Here is a 14,227-nt window from a genome sequence, read left to right on the forward strand (position 1 = left end):
CACCATGATTGGCTGTTTGGTGTAGCGCTCGCTGGAGGTGATTGGTAGTTAGCAGTGGGCGGAGTGGGGAGAAGTGCTGGCGGGAGTTTAGCGACGCGGGAAGAGGATTGTGTTCGGTATGGTGCTGCAGAACAGCGGGAAACTCCGGGGGGAGCCCCGGGGGGACGGGGACCATCAGCAGTACGTACACTTATCTTTATATAGGACGTCTGAGGAATGAATTGTGGGCTTCTGTCCCCTTCCCATAACACTTTCAGAGTGACTAGGGTTGTGTGTGGAGGGAGGACAGAGTAATCAGTGTTATACATGCTGCGATCTGATTGGACAATCTACCTAAAGGAAGAGTTGTGTGTGTGTGTGGTAGCTTAGTTTTGGAGAAGGATTAGACTCTGTCAACTTTTCTGCCTGCCCCTGTTAACCACCTCAATACTGGGCACTTTCATCCCCTCCTGCCCAGGCCATTTTTCAGTGCTGTCACACTTTGACAATTGCGCAGTCATGCAACACTGTACCCAAACTCAGTGGCGGCTGGTGCTCAATTTTTGGGGGGCGCAAACAAATAAAAAATCAAACGCAGCCTCGCTGTGCCCATCAAAGAGCAGCCACTGTGCCATGCCAGCGCTTGACACCACTGTGCCATGCCAGCGCTTGACACCACTGTGCCATGCCACGGCTTGACACCACTGTGCCATGCCACGGCTTGACACCACTGTGCCATGCCACGGCTTGACACCACTGTGCCATGCCACGGCTTGACACCACTGTGCCATGCCACGGCTTGACACCACTGTGCCATGCCACGGCTTGACACCACTGTGCCATGCCACGGCTTGTCACCACTGTGCCATGCCACGGCTTGTCACCACTGTGCCATGCCACGGCTTGTCACCACTGTGCCATGCCACGGCTTGTCACCACTGTGCCATGCCACCGCTTGTCACCACTGTGCCCATCAATTGCTGCCAGTTTGCCCCCTTAAAAACCGCTAGATGGCTGCCCCCCGTCCCCCTGTACTTACCTTTCTTGGGTCAGCCATCCTCCCTCAATGTCTTCTCCCGAGTTCCGCCCTCGATGTCGCTTCAGCCAATCGGGTGACCCGGTGAATCTGATTGGCTGAGACGAGTGTTGGTGTTAACCAGGGAACGCGCGTCCCCTGGTTAACTATTTGGAAGCCGATTACAGCCGACAGGCTGTATTCGGAAAGCCTATCAGAGCCGCTGGCTCTAAAAGGCACTTCCAGACACCAACAAACTGCTGTTATTCAGATGGCCGACGCTCACCAAGGGGCAGGCCATCTGAATAGTGGGCCGCAGCGGCAACAATACATAGAGATTCATGCATTTCATGAATCTCTATGTATTGTACACTTGAGAGACGGCGCAGTTGAGAGAGGGGAGGCGCTCCTGCGCCCACTATGGACGCACCGCCACTGCCCAAACTAAATTTGTTAATTTTCCCCCCACAAATAGAGCTTTCTTTTGGTGGTATTTGTTCACCTCTGCAGTTTTTATTTATTGCTTTAATGCTTTTATAGATATCCCCCTTTTTTTTTTTTTTTTTTTTTTCAATTTTTTTCCTCAGTTTAGGCCGATATGTATTCTACATATTTTTGTTAAAAAAAATCACAATAAGCGTATATTGATTTGCGCAAAAGTTATAGTGCCTACAAAATAGGGGGTAGATTTATCGCTTTTTTTTCTTTCCTATTGTGACTGCGATATTGTGGCGGCCATATCGGACACTCTTGACACATTTTTAGGATCATTAACATTTATACAGCGATCTGTGCTATAAAAATGCACTGATTACTGTATAAATGTGACTGGCAGGGAACGGGTTAACACTAGGGGGCGATCAAGGGGTTAAATACTGTATGTTACCTTGGGAGTGATTCTAACTGTAGGGGGAGATGACCGATCGGTGTTCCTCTGTACAAGGAACATGCCATCGGTCTCCTCTCACCTGACAGGATGTGGATCTGTATGTTTACACACACAGATCTATGGTCCTGCTCTGTTACTGAGCAATCGCGGGTGCTGGTGGACATCGCGGCCGCCGGGCACGTGCATCAAGTCCCCAGTGAAGTGTGCTAGCCCCCTAGTGGGCAGGGAAGGCGAGGATGTCATATGACGCCCACTAAGAACAAGAGCCGCACTACCCAGCAGTCATTTGGCGGGCGGCAAGTGGTTAAGGAGGTTCAGGAAAATCTCCCCAATGGGACACAGATGGCAAAAAAAGCTTACAGGGGTTATAAATCTCCATTACTGTGTCTAAAATAACATCCACCAACAACTCTGTAGTTCAAGTGCCTGCTGGTTAAGGATACATCGATAGGTCCTCATTACATTACCACCTCCAGTCCTGGCCATTTCTAATATTAATTGGAACCCCCCCCCCAAGCCTTACACACATATATTTTTTTTAAGTAAAGACCCTGGAGAATAAAATTATTATTTGGTGCAATTTTTTTTTATGTCTCTTGTCAAATGCAAATTTTCAGGAAAAATAATGTAATGATTTTTGGTGCACACAAACGCAATAAAATCCCCCCAATTTTGGTAAAATCTAAAAGGTGGTGTTACACTGGGTAAATTAATACCTAACATGTCATGGTTTAACCACTTCCCACCTGGCCTATAGCATAAAGCTGGGCGGTGGTTGCGTTATCCTGACTGGACTTCATATGACGTCCAGCTAGATAAGCCACGATCGCACGCCCACAGCGCAGCGATCGGTGGTGTGTCACTCTGATGCACTGCAAATCTGGTCGCAGTGAAGAGCCTATGACCTAGGCTCTTTACCATGTGATCAGCTGTGACTAATCACAGTATGTAACCAGGAATGCTGGTAAATGGCTTTCCTTGGTTCACACTGACAGGGAGAGCGATCGGTGGCTCTCCTGTGGGGGGGATCTGCGCTGATAATCAGCACATTGATTATCGGCTCAGCCCCCATCAGAAGTGCCAATCAGTAATGACTGTCAGTACTGCATCATCAATGTTGCCTATCGGTGCCACATATCAGTGCCCATCAATTCTACATATTGGTGCCTGTCGGTTTTTTTTTTTTTATAACAAAGACACATTTTTATTTATTTTTTTAATCTTGGTCTTTTTTTAGTTCAGCAAAAAAAAAAAAAACCTCCAAAGGTGATCAAATACCACCAAAAGAAAGCTCTATTTGTGGGAAGAAAATGATAACAATTTAGTTTGGGTACAGTGTAGCATGACCTCGTAATTGTCATTCAAAATTTGACATCGCTGAAAAATGGCCTGGGCACGAAGAGGGGAAGGTGCTCAGTATCAAATTGGTTAAAATTGTGTACAGTCATAGAACAGCACCAAACTACGGCACCTAAAGCATTGCCTATGGTAACTTTTTAACTCATTCACTGCCAGGTTCATGGGTTGTACGGACCTGATGGGGGGGTTTAGTCAGCAGACCTTTTTTGGTCATGAGCCTTCGCAAAAGCGAACAGTCAAAGAATGCAGAGCTCTAAACTAGATATCAGCCCACAGTAGGGTTCTCGGGCTACGATGTCCTCATAACAGCAAGTATTCATCAAATCCCAATAGAAGAAGCCGGCGCTCCAAATCCCTAGTAAATGGTTTATTAGGTACACATAAAAGGGTACAAGGGGCTAAAAGCAAAGGCTGGCCTGGCTGCCATACATACAGGCCAAATGTCCACAGGTTTCTATTGTACAGGCCAACATTTAGCCCTGTCAGGTGGATGCATTCAGGTGGCTATGCTGCCGCCCAATTCCCTTCACACACCCTCGGTACCGGCGCCTCCCCCACATACCATGTATTCTTGGCTCCACTTGCCCATCTGCTGGCCCATGTTTGCTCTCCTCCCTTTTTTGTTGTGACGTGTATCTCGTCACTTCCGGGTCAGCCTCATGGTGTCCATGGCTAGCATAGCCAAGAAGGGATGTATTGCAATACCTTCAGTGGAGCCCAGAGGAGACATGCAAGGTCTTTTAGACCCTGAGTGTCTTATTAAAGAGAACCTGTCACCTAAAAATCATCACAAGACTTTTTGACCGCTATGTGATTGAAAAACAAAGTTACTCCCAAGCACATAACCCCCCCCCCAAAAAAAATAATAATAATTGGGCCCCCCCCACATATATGCATCTACAAACATAAACGCACGCGTCGGTGGGTGCCTACATGTCAAATCATAGATGGCAAAACACGTTGCAATTCTAGTGCAAGGCCTCTTCCGTAACACTAATTCTAATGCAAGGCCTCTTCCGTAACACTAATTCTAGTGCAAGGCCTCTTCCGTAACACTAATTCTAATGCAAGGCCTCTTCCGTAACACTAATTCTAGTGCAAGGCCTCTTCCGTAACACTAATTCTAGTGCAAGGCCTCTTCCGTAACACTAATTCTAATGCAAGGCCTCTTCCGTAACACTAATTCTAGTGCAAGGCCTCTTCCGTAACACTAATTCTAGTGCAAGGCCTCTTCCGTAACACTAATTCTAGTGCAAGGCCTCTTCCGTAACACTAATTCTAGTGCAAGGCCTCTTCCGTAACACTAATTCTAGTGCAAGGCCTCTTCCGTAACACTAATTCTAGTGCAAGGCCTCTTCCGTAACACTAATTCTAGTGCAAGGCCTCTTCCGTAACACTAATTCTAGTGCAAGGCCTCTTCCGTAACACTAATTCTAGTGCAAGGCCTCTTCCGTAACACTAAACTGATGACCTATAGGGGCTTTATAAGTGTCCCCTATAGAAAAGATAGGGTACTGAAGTTTTTTGCCATTTCACGGGTGCACACAAATGTCAGGTTGGGTATCTTTACTCGATGCCACCTTGTTTCTTATATTTTACCACAATAATGGGTAGTTCAACTTTATTGCATTTTAGTATGTTTTTTTGTGGTAATATCAAATGACCTGCAAAATTGCAACTATCACTATTCTGTTCTCTGGGATGTCTGCTTTCAGAATATATAATGTTTGGGGGGTGTTTGTAATCTTCAGGCCCAAAATGATTTTTTTAATAGTGTGCAAAAATGGTGGTGTCGGTGAAAGTAGTCTTTACAGGATACCAGTTTGGAGTTATATAGGAGGTCTGGCACTAGAATTATTGCTCTCATTCTGACGTTTACGTACAGTACTGTGCAAACGGTTTAGGCAGGTGTGGAAACATGCTGTCAAGTAAGAATGGTTTAAAAAATATATATTTAAATTTTTTTTATCAATTTTCAAAATGCAAAGTGAGCAAACAAATGAAAAATCTAAATCAAATCAATATTTGGAGTGACCACCCTTTTGGCTTCAAACCAGCATCAATTCTTCTAGGTACACTAAGGCTGCGTACACACGGTCAGTCAAAACTGATGAAAACGGACTGAAGGACCTTTTCATTGGACCAAACCGACCGTGTGTGGGCCCCATCGGTCAGTTATCCTTCGGTCAAAAAATGTAGAACTTGCTTTAAAATTGAACAGATGGACGCCTAACCGATAGGTCAAAACCGACGATTAGTATGCAAAAGCCTCGGTTAAAAATCCATGCATGCTCAGAATCAAGTCGACGCATGCTTGGAAGCATTGAACTTTGTTTTTTTCAGCACGTCGTTGTGTTTTACATCACCGCGTTCTGACCCGATCGGTTATTTAACCGATGGTGTGTACACACATCAGACCATCAGTCAGCTTCATCAGATGGACCGACCGTGTGTACGCGGCCTTACATTGTCCTGATGCTCGGCTGCAGAGATCGGGAAATGTCTCCCTGGCTGTGATTAGCGCAGCGCCATGCATACTTCCTGGCATGCTCTGCACTTGTACTATGCTAACACGCTGAAGCCCATCCTTAGTCATAACCCAAGGTTGTTCCAAACATCTTGAAGAACTAACCACAGATCTTCTGTGGATGTAGTCTACCTGAAATACTTCTGTCTCTTCATATAATCTCAGACTCAATGATGTTGAGATCAGGGCTCTGTGGGGGCCAAACCATAATGTCGTTATTGCCACTCAGGAGAGAGAATCAGCCTTTCCAAGTTGGTATGAACTTACCTTGTTTATATCCCTTATAATCGGTGCAATATGCAGGATTGATAGTGACCAATAGGAGTGTGGAGACTGATCATCGTTGTTTTAAAACCCACATGTCTGTGAGATCACATGGAACACTGAACAAAATATATTTGGGGGTTTGTGCAATATTATTCTCAGCCCAAGCTTTGAGAGTGACTGGTAATAATGAGGATGTACAACTTTATGAGCTCATATGGGCCAATGAAAAGAGCTTATAAACTTTATGTACAATAAGATTATAGGGTAGAGATGCATGTAGTAAGGCCATTGCAATATTTACTAACAGCAGGGACTTGCCAAGGATGGGATTAAAATGCATACATTGGACAGTTTTACATGAAATACTGTCAAGCTTGATGTTTTGTCATTTTCTGCACACATGGAGTTTGAGTTCACTTGGAAATATTGAAATTGGTTCAATAATCCATATGCTGTTAATGCACTAAGAGCCGGTTCACACAGGGGCGACTCGTCAGGTGACTCAGCCTGCCTGACAAGTCGCGCTCCGCTCTTTTCAATGGAACCGTTCTTATAGGAGCGACTCAAGTCGCTCCGACTTAGAAAAAGGTTCCTGTACGACTTTGGGGGCGACTTGCATTGACTTCAATACAGAAGTCATTTTGCAAGTTGCCTCTGAAGTCGTCTTGAGATCGCCTTGCCAAGTCGCCCCGGAAGTCGTGCCGCCCCTGTGTGAACTGGCTCTTACACCTGACATAGGTGTCTGTTTATGAAGCAGTGAAAAATATTTACTGTTCCATTCTCCGGCGTTCACAGTGGAGATCGTTCTCTGTGTGCCAGTTTATGAAGCAGTGTAGATCGCTTCTCCTTTTGTGAAGTGAAGCGATCTACAAACACTTCAAACAGTGGATTCTCTCTTCTCTCCCTGATTCACCACCTCTGAGCTGGTGAATCGGGGAGTGTGAATCCTGACACCGATCGCCAGTGAAGTGCTGAGATTGCACATAAACTGCCCGTTACTGTTTCAGTCAATGACAGCTTCTCTGTGTGCGGAGATCATCCCCCCCAATCATTACTGCTTCATAATTTGTTAATGGACTGAGATCAGGGGCGATCCTTGGAACCACCACTGTTTAGTTTCATAAACGGACACCATAGTATTTAAAGTGCTTTCACATTCTTAGCAGCAGAAGCTGGGATGTTATATCTGATATAGAGCAGTAACAGGATGGTGTGTGCGAGATAAGTAATGGCAAGGTTTTTGTGATGTGAGACGATAAAGATTTTCATGTAAGTCTGGCAGCATCTGCGCTGAGTGGTTTCAAATATTCTAACTTTTTGAGAATGTTTTGTTATCCTTGTGCCTTAGAGACGATGCTTCATCGAACTCCGCTGCCAAGAGATTGGAACGCAGTCAGTGGACGGATAAAATTGATGCTCAGTATGCCTTTGAGAGGATTCGAGAGCCTGGAGAAAAAACAGGCTGGTTACTCAACATGCATCCAGTAAGTGAACTGTCCATTGATTTATAAGTTGGTGTTGGCAACATACAATATATTGCTTGTTTATCATGTTCTACATGTTAACAACTGTATATTGCACTGGTACCCAGTTTATGCATACCCTAGTGTTACCTTGGCAGCCTTCAAAAATCTGATAAAAATAGTAACACTATTTTTGGGGTGACTTTTTTCTTTTTCATTATCTATAGACAATGATAATGGAAATCTGAAAGGGCATAGCTGATGTATATTCTTTGGGAAAATCCCTAGTGCTTGTGGTTTTACTGTTACTCGGTCTCAAACTAGCTTTCTTTATCATGTTCTTGAGGGACACAGGAAATCTTTAACCTTTTGGGTTTACTGCTACCTATAAGAGGATTGGACAAAGTCAAAAAAATATAACCCCCTCTACTACCAGTATGCCACTTTTTTTTTTTTTTTTTTCGAATCAAGACTCTCTTCTCTACATCAGTGATGGAACTTTCTTCAATTGCAGGTATCTGTCCTAAGCCTGGACTTTGGAATGCTGTGCCTGGGTCCTGCTGTACTTACTGTTGCATGTATTGCCTGAAACTCGTCATTAGGCACTGACTTCCACTTGCTGCACTTTCCAGGCTCCATTCTGGTAAAAACTAGAACAGAGCGCTTTTCACATCCAGAGTTGTTGACATTGCATGTCTGTAAAAACTATTAGTTAGTGGTCTGGTTGGGCCAAGCATCAAGAGCTACCTCAATTACTTTGGTGGCTGGGGGGCCTTTATTCACCATACCTTCTGGCCTTGACTGAAGAAGGAGTTAACACTGGAAGTGCTGACATCTAGGAGAAATTTAGCACATACTTCGCTCTTCCTTTCTATACAGTGTTATGGAATCCTTTCCCTGCTGCTGTTCCTGCTGGCAAAGATCCATGTGCAATTTTGATCTATTCCTGCTGCCTGCATACAGTGAATGGCCACCTGACCCTTGCCTGCTAAAATAGATTGCAGGTACAAAACCTGCCTTTTTGAACAACCTTCACTTTGACGCATGTCCTGGTGCTTCCACCTCCAGGAATTTTTCATTGGGATACCACCTCTTTCCCGCAGCTGATTCTGGGCTAGCATTGGGCTCCTCGTAATATTAGTGCTCGAGTTTCTGTTTTGTGTTGGAGGTTGTTGGGCTCACATTTTCATGTAGCTCCCCCTACAAAAGATCTGCATCAAAGAGCCCCCCATCTGTTATTTCAATGGAATCTATATCTGGTTCTGTGTTTTCATAAATTGCAGTTTGGACCAATTGGAAACCTTCTTTTTCTCGATTCTCACCCACAAGGTGGTATTCCTTGTAGCCATAATCTCTTCAAGGTGATTATCTTAAAGGGGTTGTAAAGCTTCATGTTTTTTCACTTAAATGCATCCTATGCAATAAGGTGAAAAAACACCTTGCACTCTCGTTTTACTTGCCTAAGCCACGAAACTCTGTGGGCTCGTTCCCGCCATGATTTCCCCCTGCTTGAGGCGGCTCGTCATTGGAGATTGATAGCAGCGCAGCCATTGGCTCGCACTGCTGTCAATCACATCCAAAGACGTGTCGCGGCTGCAAGCTAACCCCCTTGAGAGAGAGCTTCTAATGATGGCGCTTGTGGGGAGCCAAGAGAGCCGCTGAGGGACCGCAGAAGACCTGGATCGGGGCCACTTTGTGCAAAACAAACTACACAGTGGAGTTAAGTATAACATGTTTTTTTATTTTTAAAACCAAAGCCATACAACCCCTTTAACTGGAGGTCGTTTTCTCACATTTTGAGGCTCAAAACCTCTTGCTTGAGCTAGTTTGTGCCTTTCCCCCTCAACCAGGATATTTTGTGTTTTTTTCTGTCTAAATACTGGTTTTATCATTTTAGACAGAAATTCTCGATGAGGACAAACGCCTAATTAGTGCTGTGGACTACTACTTTATACAGGAAGATGGAAGCAGGTTCAAGGTGAGCTTTAAAATGTTAATTATCTCAGATTTTTAAAGGAAAAATAGACTTTTTATTATCCTTCTTTCCTAGTTTATCTGGATCAGGTTTTGGTCTGTCTTTTTGCATACTTTACCTAAATGGTGTAATGAGTAGGCAGTGCCACAATCCCAAAAAATACAATGCTCTGGCAAATTAATGCAGTATGCATTTTATTTTTAATTTTATGACCAGAACATCACCGGAAACACTTTCAGATGATTGTATTGTATTTACCAGTTGCCAAAGCCTTGGTATCTCATATATCTTTCTATTCCTGTAGGTTGCGTTACCATACAAACCTTATTTCTATGTGGCCACAAAGAAGGTAAGCTCACATCTGTGCGACATTCTGCATAATAACGTTGTTTACTTTTGTGTTTTTTTTTACTGCTACAAAGCACCAGGAAGAGAATACCCCCTGGTCTGTCACCCCACCAGTGAGGAGGAATAGAGTTGTTTATTACCTTATTGTGTTTAGGAGGAAGACTTTTTCGCCTGTGTGTGATTTGTTTATTTTTTTTCTCCCCTTGTGTGTGTGTGTGTGTGTGAAGTCCAAATTGCATTTTAATAAAATGGCAAGTATGACATTCACTGAAGGTGAAACCTTCTGGTAAATGTTTTAGTAGGCAGTAAATTTGCCACTAGTGAATGTTAAAAAGTCCTGCTTTGCTTGGCACAGATGTTCCCCGGACAAACAGATAGCTGCTGACGCTGTGGCCTTCACCAGGGAACCATCTTGCACATCTTCTGGGAATGCCCTGTGCTCAAAACTTTCTGGGAACCAGTCCTCAAACTCGTACATAAATTCACTGACATTTCCCTACAGGGCAACCCGGCCGCAATTCTACTAAACCTTACCCCTTTACCAAGGAAACGTTATCATAAATCCCTTCTCAAACACCTTCTTAATGCTGCACGAGTGTGCATCCCGCCCCTATGGAAACAACAATCTGCGGCGCACTGGTTCGCAAGGGTGAAAGATATAGAGGAAATGGAAGACTTGACCTCGGTTTTGCGATATAAGACGAAGGAACACAAGACCAAATGTTTTTTTTGGGTCCAACTCCACTTCTCCTATGAATTCTTCAAATATGCCTAATCAAGACTGTTGCCAGTGAATCCTACTGTCTGATCGGTCCTGGCGACCCTGGCTCCTGTCAGATGACAGCTCCCGCTTCCTTGTAACCCCACCTCCCGTCCTAAAGACCCATCCCCCCACCTTTTTTTTTTTTTTTCCTCTCCATCTCTCTCCCCTGAGCCGTGGGAGCAAAAGACCTGCATAACAACATAATGGGACTTGATAAAACTGGAAAAGGATATTAAGAATGGCTCTCTTGATGCCAAGGTCAGGTAGACTAAGAAAAATTGGGGTTGTGACTTTTTAATTTTTCGCATAGATATTGGGGGGCATTTCCTTGAACACACTTATGCGTCAGAGTGCCTTAAAAGTAATTCTGTCTTTTACTGGCAACCAATGAAGGGATCTCAGTGAAGGCGAGATTGATTCCCATTGTTTTTTCCCAGTCACGAGTCGCGCGGCCGTATTTTGAACGCCTTGCAGACAAGTGATTTGGTATTTTGGGAGTTCAAGGTAAAGGGCATTTGCATAGTCGAGCCTGGAGTTGATAATTGTTCCCACCACATTGAGGGGGACACAGGAGGAACATTGTATGAAAAAGGGCTGTCAGTAATGATTTACAATGAGAGTCACAAAGGAGGAGCGGTGTATGAGAAGGGCCTGGCAGTGATGTTTTCTCAACTGTAGAGTATGCTGTCAGCGCTTTTCCAGGAGACTGGGGGTCTTCTGGCAGTGCAGGGGAGCATTATAATGTACTGTGCAGGGAAAGGGGTCAGCAGGTTGTGCATGGGGCTGTGGAAAGTTTTTTTTTTTTCCCCGAAACTTCCCTCCTAAAATTAGGGTGCGTGTTATACAGTAAATGCAAAAGTTTCATGATTTCTGTCAGGATATGGAAACTTTTGAGCACAACTGTATATCTTCAGGGGCGATATGGGTAGGAATTTGCAAAATGTGTTAAAATCCTTACAATGTCATAGATCCCCCAGAGGGGACTGTTTTTTGCTTGTAAAAATAAACATATTTTTTTTTTTTTTACACTTTTAAAAAAAAATTGTGTTTAATTTTTTTTTTCTTTTTGGCAGGCATATGAGAGAGAAGTTTTATCTTTTCTATCCAAGAAGTTCCAGGGAAAATTGGCAAAACTGGAGTCTGTTGCCAAGGAAGATTTGGATTTGGTCAGTAATTTTTTAGCTGCTTAATGGGTTTTAGTTGGAATATACCAAGTATATATAGATTGTGTGTCTGTCCCTCTCCGCTAAGTAAATGTAAGAAAATTGTTTGAAATTGTAGATATAAAAATCGCTTTGTAAGTAATATTTCTTGTAACAGTTTATATAGGCGTACATGCAAAGGAATCGTAAAGATACAGAAAAAATTCCAATATATCTGTAGCCATGTGAAAATGGGACCTGGACAAAAGGTCTCCAAAGATTTACGACATAAGATGATACCATTTCATGTCACAGATTAAAACTTGGTAATTCTCATCAGCAAAAAAGAGGATACTGCAGACGGGATGCTGAATCCTTTCTTTATCCTCCCCCCCCCCCTTTTTTTTTATGTTCAAAGGGTCAAGGGTCAGGAACAAGGCAAAAAAAAAACGAAATAACATCTCAAACGTCAGTTTGATCCTGTTCTTCGCTTTGTAGTGGCAGTTCTTCTGCCTTGCAGAGGGCTTCTCCCAATACTTCCCTGATGGAGTTGGTTCCCTAAGGTACCTCTGCTGTTGACTAAGTCTTCTGAATGTTCTGGTCCTATTTAGTGGAATTGACTGTAAAAGAAAATAAGATTTTGAGCCTGGTGAAAATATTTTTTTTTGCATTCATTGAGGGGCACAGGTCCCACTCACTTGTGTTTCCTGGCCTGTGTACTGCTTTCTCACAAAACTAAGATGTGTAAAGGAGTGGCTTACAACCTTTTCTGTTTGCCATTCCTAACCTCCTGTAGGCTGCAGTATAACCTGATTAGTAGTATGTGTGTCCCCTGATGGACTACAGGAAAATGATTTTACTGTAAGCATAAAACTATATATTCTAATGATAGAAAAATTGCAATTGTTACAAAGCTACATATAATTATAGTACATAGTGTTTTTTTGTTGCCACATTGTTTTGAATATTTTTCTCCTGATCAAAGATGTGCATTGATGTGTGCGTTTGTTTTTTCAGCCAAATCACCTGGTAGGTCTAAAAAGAAACTATATCAAACTATCATTCCATTCTATGGATGACCTGATAAAAGTGAGGAAAGATATCTCGCCAGCTGTGCGGAAGAATAAAGAAAGGGATAATGCCAGTGATGCATACACAACCATGCTATCTAGGTACATACATTCCGTTTATCTGTTTAATGCATATTCATCTAGTGTGCCTCATTATCGACTTGAGAAAAAATAGATACCAGTTGTACATCAGCATGAGCATATTTTCCAACTGCTACAGTTAGGCCTCATGCCCATCTGCTTAAATTCCGCTTTTACAGGTGTTTGGCATTTTTTTTTCTACCTGTAAATGCAGCTGTTAGCCTGTGTGTATTAGAAGAGGAAAGTTTACAGGCAATAATAAAAAATCTTATATAGTGCTACATTGTTTGGTTTGACATTTGTATACAATTTGTATTTAAGTGTTTGTGTTGGCTGCTTATAATAGGTTTATTTGAACCATAGCGTGAATTTGCTGATCGGGAGTTGGTCGGTTTCTGGTTTTCTTGCATGCACATCCGACGGATGCCAGCCGAACAGACAGACCTACACACGGGCAGAATGTCAGATGTGTTTCCCGACATTCTGCCCGTGTGTACGGGGCTTATGTGTGAGGCGGGGGGAGGGGGGCAGAGGAAATTGGCCAGACAATACATTTTAGGAAAATCCTGATGGAGAGCTGCATTTATATCATTTATACCTGCCTAGGGTTCAACTTTTTTTATATTCGTATGGACATTTAAATTGGAATTATGCTCAGGAAATTTTCTATTTTGAGTTATTATGGTTATTAAAGCAGAAATTCAGTCGTTTTTTCCATCTATTAAATCTTCTTGTTTTAACTTTTGATAGTAAAACATTTTTTCTGCCAGTAAATACCTTATACAGCACACTTCCTCTTCTTGTCTGGTAAAAAGCCTAGGCTTGTAACGACATGAGCGCGCTCACTCTCTCTCGCGCAATCTCTCGCTCTTGGAAGGGAGGGGGGATGAGTCATAAGAGGGCCAATCAGAGCTGGAGATGTGCCTCTGAGCATCTGTGTAAATCCAGGAAGTGAACAGGCAGCAGCTTCAGCTGCCCACAGTTAAAATGGTTGCAGCCAGACTCGGAGGGACATTTCTGCAGCATATTTGCGAAGTACAGAATAACAGTATATATAAAAAAATATGCACAGTGGTTGGAGGGAAGCTTCAGAATGGCAAAGATGTTATTACAAATTGTGAGTAGGCTGCAGTTCCTCTTTAATATGTCGACTTGCACATTTCTGCTATACAAGCAAGAGACTTTTTTAAAAACTATTGGCCATTGGTATTTCTTCATATGGCTTTGCTGACATTTCTTTTTGATTCCTGTATGGTAACCATTTTCTGATTTAGGTCCTTGGGTTGACAGATGTAACTCTCTACCTTAAAGGATTTGAATCATTGGGGTTCTACTTTACCTCCTCCATG

General features: G+C 43.2%; 1 protein-coding gene across 1 annotated transcript in view; it reads left to right on the forward strand.

Moving 5' to 3' along the window:
* Positions 1–42: 42 nt before the first annotated feature.
* The window catches only part of POLE (DNA polymerase epsilon, catalytic subunit), a 100,621-nt gene continuing 86,436 nt past the window's right edge, over positions 43–14,227 (forward strand). Inside the window, exons 1-6 of the mRNA XM_040352113.1 lie at positions 43–180; positions 7,385–7,520; positions 9,397–9,477; positions 9,779–9,823; positions 11,659–11,751; positions 12,745–12,899. Coding sequence (XP_040208047.1) covers positions 119–180; positions 7,385–7,520; positions 9,397–9,477; positions 9,779–9,823; positions 11,659–11,751; positions 12,745–12,899 — 572 coding nt within the window. The 5' untranslated portion in view covers positions 43–118. The remainder of the gene's footprint in view (positions 181–7,384; positions 7,521–9,396; positions 9,478–9,778; positions 9,824–11,658; positions 11,752–12,744; positions 12,900–14,227) is intronic.

Source organism: Rana temporaria, chromosome 1 (assembly GCF_905171775.1).
Source record: "Rana temporaria chromosome 1, aRanTem1.1, whole genome shotgun sequence".
NCBI lineage: Eukaryota > Metazoa > Chordata > Amphibia > Anura > Ranidae > Rana > Rana temporaria.